The 14,296-nt window shown below is 37.4% G+C and overlaps 1 protein-coding gene across 1 annotated transcript; it reads right to left on the bottom strand.

The window, feature by feature from the left end:
* Positions 1 to 1,443: 1,443 nt before the first annotated feature.
* On the bottom strand, positions 1,444 to 13,505 carry LOC136217101 (exocyst complex component SEC10b). The gene is made up of 25 exons (XM_066003685.1): positions 13,352 to 13,505; positions 12,739 to 12,837; positions 12,393 to 12,653; positions 12,237 to 12,311; positions 11,832 to 11,933; positions 11,708 to 11,758; positions 11,526 to 11,631; positions 10,984 to 11,097; positions 10,739 to 10,830; positions 10,095 to 10,263; positions 9,921 to 9,997; positions 9,721 to 9,819; positions 9,542 to 9,632; positions 5,257 to 5,342; positions 4,999 to 5,172; positions 4,552 to 4,605; positions 4,352 to 4,480; positions 4,136 to 4,228; positions 3,908 to 4,054; positions 3,600 to 3,697; positions 3,237 to 3,321; positions 2,997 to 3,055; positions 2,736 to 2,834; positions 2,564 to 2,647; positions 1,444 to 1,941 (listed from the first exon to the last, which is right to left on the bottom strand). The coding sequence occupies exons 2-25, from the start codon at positions 12,835 to 12,837 to the stop codon at positions 1,869 to 1,871; spliced, it is 2,517 nt and encodes an 838-aa protein (XP_065859757.1). The 5' UTR covers positions 13,352 to 13,505; the 3' UTR covers positions 1,444 to 1,868.
* Between the last annotated feature and the right edge of the window lie 791 nt (positions 13,506 to 14,296).

Raw genomic sequence — 14,296 nt, 5'->3', positions numbered from 1 at the left:
AAAGACACAAGTCAACCCACTTTCATGATTACAAGATAACCATACTGACGCAATAAGATCTCATTTTATTGTACTGAGAAGGACTACATTTTTAAAAAATAATTAGAAGCATTTGTAGTTAAAATTTTATTTTATGCCAAACCATTGTGTTAAATATAAAAAGCGGACAAAATCTGGAGGACATACACAGAATAACAATGCTGATAAAACCAACACACCGAACCAGCTCAAAGTGCTAGCAACCAATGCTCCGAGCAGCTCAGCGAAAATTACGAATGGATTTAAATTTTTCCTTTCCAATTCAAAGTTTTATTATAATTGCAACTCCTGTTGAGTTTAAATTATTGTTTTAACCTATAAAAGGGATAGTCAAAATGTGTTTAAACTATATATATACATATATAAAAGAAAATCATATTGTTGAATTTTAGAAAGAGGGGAAAAAAGAGTTCTTAATGCATTCAAGGAGGTTCGGTAAATCTCTCTTGTAATCTTGATTGAGAAATAATCTCTCTATAGATAAATTAAGGATGAGATACCAAAATAGATCTAAGGTACTTGGAAAAGTATCAATATAGACTACACGTACAAAGTAGCACCAATGTAGACTTAACATTTAAAAAAATACCAATTTAGGCATCGATAAATTAAGGATGAGATACCAAAATAGATCTAAGATAATTGGGAAAGTATCAATATAGACTACACGTACAAAATAGCACCAATGTAGACTTGCAATTAAAAAATATCAATTTAAACATCAATAACGAAACGTGATACTTCATACCATAATAGGTCTTAAGGTGCTTGGGAAAGTGTCATATAGACTCCACGTATAAAATAGCACCAATGTAGGTTTAACATTTTAAAAAATATTAATTTAGACCTCGATAACAAAACGTGACACGTCATTCATATTACTCCGTTAAGTTCTGATTTCTCTCTTAGTGGATTAATATGAATGACTTGTCACATTTCGTTATCGAAACCTAAATTGATACTCTTTTAAATGTTAAACCTATATTAATGTTATTTTGTACGTGAAACCTAAATTGATACTTCCCAAAAACCATAAACCTATTTTGGTATTTTATCCGCAAAATTATCTGAATTAGGTAAATATTATGTTTTGAGTTAACTTATTTGTTTAATCATAATCAATAACCTGGATTCCTAACATAATGGGTAATAAGTGGTTATATAAGTGAGATGTTCCTTGAATCAGCTCAACAAGTTGAAATCATTAGCTTTCTCTTTCAACTTTATTCCTCTGTATTTCTCAAGCAACATTCACTGCTCACAAGTTAATTCCGATTGAAATCAACTCGAATCAAACAGAAACTAAAATTACATCCTAACTAAATTATTACTTTTTCGAAAAAGTAGCTAAATAAATACAAGCATACACTATATTCATCAATTTTCAAGTCTACATCAACCAGATGAAGTAAGGGTTAACTCAATTGAAAAATTAAAAATAAAAATCACACCTAAATAGTCATTTAATTATCCCTAAAGTGTACCATTTACAAGGATACTGGAATCTCTCTAACATCTAAAAGTGAAGCAAAAGAACTACAATATACCACATCACCATCAATAGCTTTTCAAACATATAATACAATAAACAAGGAAAAAAGATATTTTAAAAAGAGAATTCTTCCCTAACTGATTTTCTGTCTGAAGGTGCCTTGATGGTATTGTATACGCTTGAACAGCTCTCAAACATGGTCCGGTAGCTAACAAAACGATCAAACTTGAGAACCCGCTCCCATGTAACAGCTTTGATGTGAGATATTCATGGTTGGACAGATAATAACTCCAAAGAATTAAGGGATGTCACACATGTCAGCAAGCTATTTCACTTGTTAACTTGTCACCAAGGAGCCAAGTTTAGATGCAAGTTTTGCACTCTTGTAATCTTCCCTGAGTTGAATAAACCTGAGTTGGCAGAAAATTGAAGGCTAATCATCAGAGACAAGCGGCTTTCATAGAGTAAAAACACCAATCCTAGTTATGGGTGTCAAAATGGATTGGCATCATAATCGTGTTATGTTTTTTATATATTCCACATTATATGATATAAATGCAATAAAAGCTAGTCATGTCAGACCGACAGGTTGTCTCTGGAAATTGTGTTGCTCTGTCAGAAATTGACAGCCCTAATCCTAGTGCTTCACAGTTGTGTCATGAGAGACAACCCAGTGACATTGATGCCTCAAGAGCAAATCAGAAGATGTTCCTAATCCACCCTACTGAATGGGAAATCAATTCATGATTCATCTCAACATGTAAGTTCGTTGCCCCTCTTCCCATAACAATAAGTGCAACAGTTCCACATATTACATGTATTCTTTGATAATGTGCTTCCATGAAAAAATCCTCTGAGATTAGTTTTCAAGCACTTTCAGGAACAGTTAGAGCGCACAAAAGAATTAATTCAGATAGTTAAGCCATGTTAAATTTGGGATTAATAAGTTTGTTCACCCTAAAAATGGGTACTAAGAGTGATGCACTCTGCATAAAATTTTACAAAAAATAAATAGTCAATGACTGATAATACCTTTGTGCATCTTTGCGGATACTGGGGGTTCCCTCAAACAAACTGGAGAGGCTTTCGGGAGCCACGATAAATACATTGGCCATTCTAGAGATGAGAATTGAATCAGTAAACTGGTGTACGTAAAAAAAAAAATTAGATGCAAATAGGAAAAAATTTAATCTCTGTAACTTACATGCCCAACAATTCAAATTTTTCATCCACCGTAGGAGCATTGAAACTCCGCAGAAATTCTCCATACTCGGTTATGTCACGTTTAAGCCGCAATCCTCCACTGCAAAACAATGGTAAGACAAATGTATAGCATCATCTTGTTGCCCAAAAAAGAAAAAAAAAATAAGGAAAAAACTTGAAAAACAGAAAGCACAAGACTGCTCATTACTGGAAAAGAAAGGTTTACATATAAATGTTATTGGCTTAAGACAAAAATAATTACCTGGGATTAAAAGTGAACTTTTGCCAATGACTAATTAAAACCTTGTGTAAGCGGTTTCCCTAAGATAACAACTCATCAATTTTAGACAATATATCCAAATATCATCACTTCAAACTATAACAAAAGCAAATTAGAAGGAAGGAATCATGAGTAGCAAACATCAGGCAAAGTTGGGCCACCAGTGATCACGCAATTGACATACAGAAGCCAAAGGAAATCTCAAAAGATAGATTATCATACCAATTCAGTTAGGAACGCTTGCTTGTTCAGACCATCTAATGCAGTGAATGCAGATTCCAGCACACGAGACAGATATGCCACAACTCTAGCCAAAAGAAGAGAAAATGTTATTTTCATAAAGAATTGCTGAAACGCTTTTTTTTTATGAAACATTACATCTTGCAGCAAAAGAAATTAAATGAACTGCTTTTCTCATCCAATGTCTAGTTGATTAGGGGTTGCTTAGAAAACAAAGCACTGATGTGCTTGGATATTGGCTAGTCAACATGGTGAAATCACTTAATGATCCACAAATTTCCAATATTCTAAGATTTCACCAATCAGTTAAAAACTCAAGTTCAAAGCCTCTCAATCCAAATATACCTTGTGCATGCACTTGTTGGACGATGATCAGGAGCCATTCCATCGTCAGGCGATCGATAATCTGTTGGCTTCTGTTCAGCTGATAGCAATCGGTCTACCTACATAGGTGTTTCATGAAGAAAAATATGACCAAAAACTTCAAAATGGAAGGGCAGTAAAAAAATGTCCAAAATGTGGAAATAATGCAAGAAAAACCAGGGCAACTAATTGAATTGACCCCTTAAATGCTACAGAATATAATCACAAATGAGCCAATATTTCTGATTATCCATTAGAATCTAGTTCATAATGTAAAGGCAAGGACCAACCTCAGCCATAACAGTTTCAATGCATTGCTGAAGCCCTTTATAAGCAGCAGCCTCTGCACTGGACATAGTTGTTGCCATTTCTTCACATGAAGCAGCATGAGCTCCATCCACAGGCAGTAAGATGCGAGATAACGAATTTGCAAAATACTGCAGATAGAATCAAGGAAAATAAGTTCTCAAATATATGGTTCAGCTACAACTTAATAATTTCACTGCAAGCCAACCTACTTGCTGAACAATAGCTACACTACTGCCACACCGTTGCACAGCAACCATAAAAGATCTGAAACTGCTCTCGCCAGCAGCAGCGGCAGCTTCTGCCTACATATCAACATCAATCTGCTTGTATCAAACTATTCTGGGCTAACCGTAATTTATTATGCATGTAATAGACTTGTAATACAGAATGAACACGCAAAGAGATACACAAAGTCAGGTAATTACAGCAGAAGCAGCTGCAGCAGCCACCCTCCTACTAAGATTTGTGCCCAGAACAAACCTTTCCCTCAAAGCTGCAGCTTCAGTCAGGCTTTCTCTTGCCCGTTCAAGACCTTCTGTTACATATTTGCTAACCTACAGATAGAAAAAATCTGAGTACCCATGATATATAATAGCAAACTGCAAATTCTAATGAAGCAACTTACTTGGTCCAAAAAGCAAGTGAACACAGCTTTTACATTGGTAGCAAGGGTAGTAGGCTGTTGAAAAATGCATTTGGAACCAATTAATAGAAGACAACTAAAAACACTTTCAATTTTCATAAATAACAAAGGAAAAATTATGCAGCATGTTCATATTTTAGGCACTTCATATGCTTAATTACTTGACTTCTCTTAAGAAAATAATTAAAACAAATAAGACAGCTTCAGATAGACACAGCAAAGTAAATGCCGTTCTTCGTAGCCATCGTTATCTTGTTATAGAGAAGAAGGAGACATTATCTCCTTTCCACTAATGAAGCTACAAAAGAAAAGATGAGTATCACCTAAGTAATTTTTATTGGTCGGTTTATAACTCAAAAAGGATTGCATGTCAAATATCAGAGCATATTGTACACAAATAAGATGTCTCAACGCAGATGCAAATATTACTTGTGATGAGAACAGAGTGCATCTTGATATAGCTTCTTCATTCCATCGCACGAATTCTGTCACAACTGTAACAGATATCTGCTGGTGGGAAGACGCAACAGAAGCTCCTTTAGATCGCCCAATTGTACCAGATGATTCAGAGAGCTGCTGGTTCTCAGCACGCAATTCTTCCATCTACATATCATTCAGAAAGGTTAGTGCCTTCAGAAAAGAATCTTTGGTGTAAATTTGAACAACAATTATGCAATGATTGCCAACCTTGGCTTTATATAGCTGTTTAAGGGAGGCCTGTTCATGTTCAGGATACTCATCCTTGTGAGAAGAAAACAGGGACTCTGTCAGGCCTGCATCAACAAAGTCGTCAATATCAAGTATACGAAATAGAAATGCTTGAAGCAATTTTCCGCACAAACAAATGTATCATGTGAGGCTGCAGTGAGTCACTCAAGAATCGACAGTCATCCACTGATATATTGCTAAACAATAACCAATAATCTTGCAGAGAACGCATCTTTGTCAACATATATTAGCCACCAGTCATTCTTGGTAGAATATTAGAAGGCGGTGTCAGTTCAAGTTAGAAAAGAACAATGTCCATCTTTTAAGCAACCTCCAACTACTAGGTCTATGTACCAAGACACAACTTGATAGAGAATCGCAAAACGAGGGGCAGGATCTGAGTAGTTCTGATAATGGGCCTAGAATCTTGAGGGTTTACACCAGGCAAAGGAAGTGAGATTAGAATAAAAAATAAATAAGACAGCTGGATAGGGTTGGTTATACAATTTTGTCTTCTGTGTTGCTGAATGGCAGGGGTAGGGAGTTTGTAGTACATGTAGCAGGTTTGTTTTGTACAAGGGTATGACACATTTTATATTGGCTTATGCTAGGATCTTTAGCAGAGAAGGAATTCCTGTAATTCCTAGGGGGTTTGGCTAGTGTCTCAGATTCAAGTCTATCCCTTTTAACTGGTTTCTTATTGACCAAGTTTCGATCTTTCAATAATAGCCTTTCTCACTTTGAGAAGGCCTGACCTGTTTGATTCCTATTTCTACTTGGTGTGTGTTGGTTTGTGTTTTTCGTTTCATTGTTTCCATCAACTGGTCTAGCCTGCTGGATGGGTAAACTGGAAGAGTTAAAGATGCAAGCAAGAATAGATAACCAAGATGAACGCCTTGAAGAAGTGAGCTCAGACTAGAGGACATTTCTCAAACATTGAATACCATTCAGGGTGACAACAAAGGTAGAGGTAGGTGATGGGGAAATTAGAGAAGAATGTTGACGAACTTAAAGCTATGATGTCGGGCTGGTTAAAACATCAAGGTAAACAACCGCTCACTAAAGATAATGATTTCAGAGTAACCCAAACTCTTGATTACACACCAGGTGGAAGCTTCCCACTCTTAAGTCAGATTGGTAGATGTATTCAAGGTATGGATTGCAGAGAAATGTGGGGCGGGGTTAACTAACCATAGGTTAGTACTTGTTACAACATAGATCAATGTGATAAAATGTAAGCATGCCTAAGTCAGCTAAAGCATGCTTAGGCTGCTATAGGACTGTTGTAAGCTGCTGTGGTCCTAAAATACCTCATTGATTGAAGGAGAACCTTGTACATATATGTGTATTTGCTCTCAAGTAAAAATATTCATGTAGGCTCTTAATCTACATGGTATCCCATGGACTTCTCTCTATTTCCATGCTCTATAAGAGCCTTCTTTTGGCTTCTGTCTTGGGTTTCTGAGTTGAGATTCCAGAATTTGTTTTCTGCCGTGAAACAGCAGTTCTCTGGTTAGCCTAGTTTGGCTTCTATTCTGGTTTCTAGTTTTTGGGTAGTATTTCCCAGTGATTTATCTGTCTGTAGCAGCTGGTCTTTGGGTGGGTGTTATCTTCATCTCAGATTGTCTCACCGCCCACTCCAGACATCCCCTTCCTCCGATCAGCCTGTCTACAAAGTCCGGTCACCGTCTGAGCAGCGCATGAAGCACACCCGCCGCCATTCTCACTTCCGGCCACCGTCTAAGCACGAGCGTGAAGCACACGTGCCACCATTCTCATCAGCGCGTTAGGGCGCGTGGCAGCTCCTTTTACAGCGATGCCAATCATTCCGACGTCGCCTCTATCATTTCTCTATGCCTGTCATGGTGAATCTCCTTCTTTGTGTCAGACGTTGCTGGCAGCCTCTTGCAATGATGCTTCAACTGGGTTGTGCTTCTCTGATTCCGATGAGGATTGTTGTTTCGTTGTCATCTCGCCTTCTACCGTCTATCTGCTCGATTTGTTCTTCTAGGTTGCGTCTCCAGGATCATATTTTATATTCTAAAGTATCTTGAGTTTCTTGTTTGAGTTGTAATGTCTCTAAGACTATGTTATCTGTATTTGTAGCAAGCTGGGCATGATTGAAATCCATGTTTCAGCTCAAGGGGGAGTGTTATATAATAAATCAATATAATAAATGTAAGCATGCCTAAGTCAGCTAAAGCATGCTTAGGCTGCTATAGGACCATTGTAGGCTGCTGTGGGCCTACAATGTCTCCTTGATTGAAGGATAACCTTGTATATATATGTGTATTGCTCTTAAGTAAAAATATTCATGCAGTCTCTTAATCTACATGGTAACCCATGGACTTCTCTCTATTTCCATGGTCTATAACAGTACTCTTGCTCTATTGAAGCACTGTTGTTTAATTTGGGAAATTTAGATCTTGTCTTGGGTATAGCCTGGTTGAGGACAGGATCTCTTTAACATTTGATTATTGGGACAGAAAAAAAAAATGAAGTTTGAATGAAAGGGCAGACAGTTTGAACTGCAGGGAGTTGACAATGTCCAACAAATGACAGGATCTCTTTAACATTTGATTTGAAGGCAAATTAAAAGATTATCAAGCAGTCAAAGGTGCATTAAGAGCCAATGAGAGGGGTGATGAAAGATACTGATGTTACCATTAATGCTCAGCAACAGAACACATTGATTAAAGTTTTAAGCCGCCATAGGGAAGTTTTTGAGGAATTTAACTCTCTACCACCATGAAGGATGATTGACCATGCTATCAATCTCATACCGGGATGCAGACCAATTAGTGTTCGACCCTACAGGTACCCTTGCATTTGGAAGGAAGAAATTGAGAGACTAGGAAAGACTTATTGGCAATGGGCATTATCAAGCGAAGTCAAAGTCTATATCCCAGTCCCGTTGCTTGTCAAGAAGAAATCAAGGTTGAAGCTGTGGTGCGCGAGTTACATGACCGTGATGAAGCTTTTAAGCAGTTGAAGGCTTGGCAGCCCCAATGAAGCTGCAAGCTGACAAACATAAAAGGGAAATAGAATTTGAGGTGTGAATAGGTCTACTTGAAGCTTAAACCATACCAACAACATTCGATGGTTCCTCGAATTCATCCTAAATTATCGGGCAGGTATTATGGCCCTTGAGAGATACTAGCGAGGATTGGTGTTGTTGCCTACAAGCTTAAGTTACCAGACTCTTGCAAGGTTCATCCGGTCTTTCATGTGTCGCTATTGAAGAAAGCAATTGGAAAACATGATGTTGCCACCGAATCACCAACAGAATTAGTTACAGATGTTGTTGATAACTTGTTACCTGAGAATATATTAGCTAAGGAAAAATTCAAAAGAATGGTGAAATGGTTACAGAGTGGCTAGTGCAATCACAATCAAAAGAGGCAGAGGATTCAACTCGGGAGTATGCTATTACTATGCAGAGAGAATTCCCCAAACATCAGCCTTGAGGACAAGGCTCCACTTGATGAGGAGGGCAATGAAAGAAAATTGCAAAATGAGGGCTAGGCTTTGGGTAGTTCTGATAATGGCCCTAGAACCTTGAGAGTTTAGGCCAGGCGTAGGAAGTGAGATTACAATAAAAAAGAAATAAGACAACTGGATAGGGTTGGTTATACAACTTTGTCTTTTGTGTTGTTGAATGGTAAGGCTAGGGTGTTTCTAGTACATATATCGGGTTTGTTTTGTAGAAGGGGTATGAATTTTTTTGTATTGGCTTGTGCTAGGCTCTGCTCATCCTTAGCAGAGAAGGAATTCCTGTAATTCCTAGGTGGTCTAGGTAGTGTCTCAGACTCAAGTCTATCCCTTCAATTATTTTTATTGAACGAGTTCTATCTTTCAATTAGTGGCCTTTCTCACTTTGAGAAGGCCTCACCTGTTTTTCCTATTTCTGCTTGGTTTGCTGGTTTCTGTTTTTCATTTCATTGTTTCTGTAACAACTCACTTATTCTGGTAAGTCAAAAAATTTAACTTAAAACTTTAAGTTGAACATTATCAACTAATATTTTTAAACTAAATAATTTTTTTAGTATTTATCAAACAACTATATCATTTAATACTTTCATCATTTATAATATTCAGCACTTAATTTTAAGTTTTATCAAACCCCACCTAAAGGCCTCCATCATCAAATGAGCAATTGGTGCAGCAAATGAGCATAAAATATATGATCACAAGATAGATAGAGATGCTTCAGTTTTTCGTGAAATAACTATAATTCAACCAAAGAACCAGAAGAGTTGATTACCTTCAACATCCAGGTCACCACATCCCACAGCTCGTAGATCCCTAGCAAGTTCTTGAGTCTTTTCATATGCCACTGCTAACATTCTAAGATACTGAAGCCTCAAGTCAAACATAAACTAAGTTAGGACCCAGAAGTAGTTTCAAATTCACAGTGATGTTGGAAGAAATAATTATACTCACTAATAAAAGTCCGCCTTCTGCCATGGAAGGCAAATTCATAAGAGATGGTTTCACTAACACTTTATCCAAAAGAGCAGTAACTCGCTGCTCCAACACTCGCTGCATAAATGAGGAAAACCATTGTATTATGTAATCACACAGAAAATGTTAGGGATGCCATATGCAAAAAGAAATTCAGCAACATAATGCAACCAGAGTACCTGCACTAAAATTGACATGACATCATTAGGAGAAGGAAATACTGCGGTAATTGTCGCAGCCTCTTTACGAACAGTGTCTGTGCAAAGAAAATGAAGAGGTTTAAAAGAATAAAAATGGAAGTCTGAAAATCTCCAGCCCTTGCATTAGTATGAAGCAAAATTTGCTCTGTAAACCTGTAATTTCTTTGTACAACAATGAAAGCCCACGAGCAACATTGCTAGGACTGGCTTGAGAAACCTGATCACCAAGAACCAATCTGGTGTCTGCATTCATGACTTCCACATCAATGAACATTGGACGTGTTGCCACATAATGTTGCATAGCACTGGTACCCCTATTAAACTGCAATGCAAGGGTAAACCAATGAGAAAAATGGAAAAAGGATCTTTTGATTGATTTACAGGATATATTTTCAATGATGGCAAATCATCTTTATTTCAGAAAGAGAACAAAAGATGCATAAAAGGATCATAAACAAGGAAACAGCTTCGCAACTATCAGTGCACAGATCAACTAACTACTGTCCATTTCTTCACACACAAGAAAGAGAAGTTATTTCCACAGGCATGCTGGCATCTTTTTAAGTTACTCTGCTAGTGTTTTCAGCTTCATACTAACTAGTTAGCACAAGGATTTACAGGTCTATCAGAAATGCATCAAGTTCAATCATATACAGATTTAACAGTATCATGAAATACAGTTGAAGTAGTATTGTACTAATTTCAAATAAGGATGGAAGTCAAGAAAAACTCCTACATTCAAAGTTTGGAATAATTTCCAAACACATCATATGTAATCAAATAGTGAAAATAATTACCTGAGATAAAATTTTAGCACATTCTGCCATTGTAGACAATTCTCTTCTCTGTGATGCTGCATCAAACCGAGACAACAATCTATTCTCCAGTTCTACATAAAAAGCCAAATAACATTAGAAATCAAACAGAAAGCAACTACTAATTGGAAAATATTTTTCAAGTGCAACTACGTTTCTTCGTTGTGGCTATCCAGGGTAGGTGCGACATGAACTTCAAAATAGCAGAGGGCAGAAGTACATCATACCATTACAGTAATCCTGAAGATTAGCAACTGCAACTTCTAATCCTCTGCTAGCAGTTGCATTGCCTGATGGTACAGATATGCCCTGTCTTCCTATATCTTCCTCGGCAAAGGAACCTGAAAAATGCAACAAAATAGCAGGAAAGTTCGTATCAGTTTGGGAATCATGAAATTAATAGCAGACGTTTTTGTTCCGTAAGAATTCAGAACCTTTATATTATACCAATTTCATAGAAATTAACTACAGAAATCTTCCACATATTTAGCAAGATAAGGGAAAGTATCATAACTTTAATGGCAAACTTTGACTGCCTTGAAATTTTTTTCTTCTAAAATATTATGGTAGAAAAAAAAAGGCCATTACGTTGACATGGATATAGACACATGTCTTACAAAAAAGAAAGAATAAAAAGAGGTGAATGCACTACTAGGATCTAGACGCAGTTAGTTCAACACAATAATGATCCTTCAATGAAAAACAATATAACATTGACCTAGTAAAGTTCCCAAATTTTATAGCTTTAAGGGTAGAAATGACATCTTACGTAATTTCTGCGCTATGGAAGCAGCCTCAGCAACTCGACTGTCGTCTGAAAACAAAGGCGATAGTTCCATCAAATCACCTGGGCTGCCATTGAACTCCATCAGGTACTGCACAAATTAAGTTAACAATGTGTTAGTGCATTCAAAACTCAGGAGAGGTTGCCAAATAGATTATTGAGATTACCTTTATGAGCTCTATTGTTTGGCTGGCTGTTTCCCTCTGTGCATCCGCACTCTGAAAAGGGACCAATAGAACTAGTTAAGAAACTATTGAGCTGGAAAGAAACAAATTATTCCACAAAATTTACCTGCAAATGGTCCCCTATTTTTGCAGCAGTCTGTCCGACACTTGAAATACGCGAATCCAACCTTGCAAAGCTATCAAACAATCCATCTACACCTTTTTCCAACTGAGAGATGAAATATAGTCAAATTTAGTTTCACAAGTTCATTTTTATACAGAGGAAATAAGAAAAATATTAGAGATTTCACATAATCTTGATACATAACCACTTAAAATTGAGGACCAATAAAAATTGCTTAAGATCAGCTGCAAATTCTTCCCTTCCAGGCTTCAATCAGGAAAAAAGAAGGATCTTACCCTCTTTCAGGGACTTAATTTTTCTGAAAGTTTTTATGTACGACATATTTCTTGTAACGTCTAAAATTACTGAAACTACTGAAACGTCAAGAAACAAAGACTATCTACCAACCTCGCCAAGAGTTTTGCGGTGCTTAGCATCTTGGGTGGAAACATCCTTCCTCAGATTGGCAAGCTTTCCATCAATCTTCAAACCAAATTAAAAAAATCCCATTACACAAAATCCAATCATATTGGAAGTTCCATATTCATACTTCCAATTTCATACCTGTTTCCGAAGATCTATCAGCTCTTTACACGAATCCCTGAACAGTGATAGGAGAGAATCTACTTCTGGAAATAAATGAGACCCGGCTGTCACTGGTGCAAATTTGATAGCATCTGATGGGGCTCGTACATGCCCATTTACTAAGCCATCATTGCCACCAATATTTCCATGCCCCTCTGCTGAATCTGCTTCCTCTTCTTGGAATGATGGGAGCAGTTTGTTTACCAAATTCCCAAACAATGCATCAAATGAAAACTCGCCCTAAATATCATCAACATATGAAAGTTCATTTAACTGTACGTATCTTGAGCATTTAACTGCATTACTTCAGTTTCAGGCTCCTTACCTTAAAGTCATCTAAGTCTAAAATCAAAGGAAGAGAGCCAGCATCTGATGGATTTTTGGCCTTTCTACCACCAGGAATACTATCTTTACTGTCTTTCATCTGATTTACATGGTAGGCGCAATTTAAATAAAACCAACAAAATATTATTAGAACACAAATTTTTGGCAGATTGCAAATAAGATGAATAACCTTCATTACATAAGAAAGAAAGAATTCAAGACTCAATCATCGTTAAACCAGTAGCATAAGGACAAATTCCGAGATAAGAGCAATGCGTTCATCAAAATGAAGATATGATTCCCAAGAGATCATTTCACACCAGGGAACAGATTCACCTATAATTTCTTAGCAACCAAATCACAATAACACAACCGAGCTTCTTATCTAACCCTCGCATTAAATTACAGCTCAGACAGTAACAACAGTCAATCAACAAATCAATCAAAAGCATTAAATTACTAAACTCCCCCTCCGTTAAGCACAGTTCAGCTAATATATAACTTCCGGAAAGAACAAAAATAAATCAGCGAATTCAAATGAAATAAGCAAAAACATATGTCGAATTAGATCATGCAGCCACAATGGCAGAGGTTAGAGGGACGGGAATCGATACCTCAATAGCCGAAGGATACGCGGAAATTAATGGGTAAGATGATCGCCTAGGAGCTTGCCTCTTTCTTCTTCGTAGCGGTTGGGCAGATCGAGCTTAGGTGAGAGAGAGATGGAGAACAGACTGTTCTTCAATGGAAACTACAATGAAAATTAATTTCTATACATGGTGCATTTACGGATTTATCCTCGTGGTATCTGAATAAATGAATGTGTCAGATAGGGTAATTTTGGCAATTAATGTGTCTAATCATATTATGCTGAACATTCTCTCATCCTTGTTTTTTGGTGAGTTAACGCGTGTGAGTGTTAATGTTATCGAACGTCCGGCGGAAACAGAAAAATACATTTTTTTAAAAGGCTTAATTTTTTTTTTTTGGTAAGAAGGGAAGAGAAAAAAAACAAACAAACAAAAACCTAACCCAAGATCAGTTTAGGAAGACTGACCTCAATCCTATCATCAAGAAGAGAAGGTAACAGAAAAGAAGGAGGAACGGAAAGGGTAGAAACACCAGGAGGAACAGAAATGGTAGAAACACCTAACATCCCCCATGCCCAGCAGCTGCCAAGCGATCCGCCACGCGGTTTTGCTCCCTATAAATATGGGAGAAGGTAAGAGAATCGAAAGCAGGACGAAACCTCAAGATGGCTTTAATGAGATTCTGACTCTTAAGACAAACAGCCTGTCTATCCGAAATCCTGTTGATAGCCTCCAAATTGTCAGACTCCACCGAAAGTCTTTTAACACCCATGCGAATGGCGAGTTTAATGCCAGACAAGATCCCCCAGAGCTCCGCAGTAAAGGAGGAGCCCGTACCTAAGTTATGGGTAAACCCAGCCAGCCAGGCGCCACCAGCATCCCGAAGAACTCCACCAGCAGCAATTCTGCCATTACTAAGGCAGGAGCCATCCGTATTCAACTTGACAACCCCTTCCCTGGGCTTCCTCC

The sequence above is a fragment of the Euphorbia lathyris genome, chromosome 2, assembly GCF_963576675.1.
Source record: "Euphorbia lathyris chromosome 2, ddEupLath1.1, whole genome shotgun sequence".
Lineage (NCBI taxonomy): Eukaryota > Viridiplantae > Streptophyta > Magnoliopsida > Malpighiales > Euphorbiaceae > Euphorbia > Euphorbia lathyris.
The sequence above is the reverse complement of the archived record's forward strand: the minus strand, read 5'-3'. Positions and strand labels throughout refer to the sequence as shown.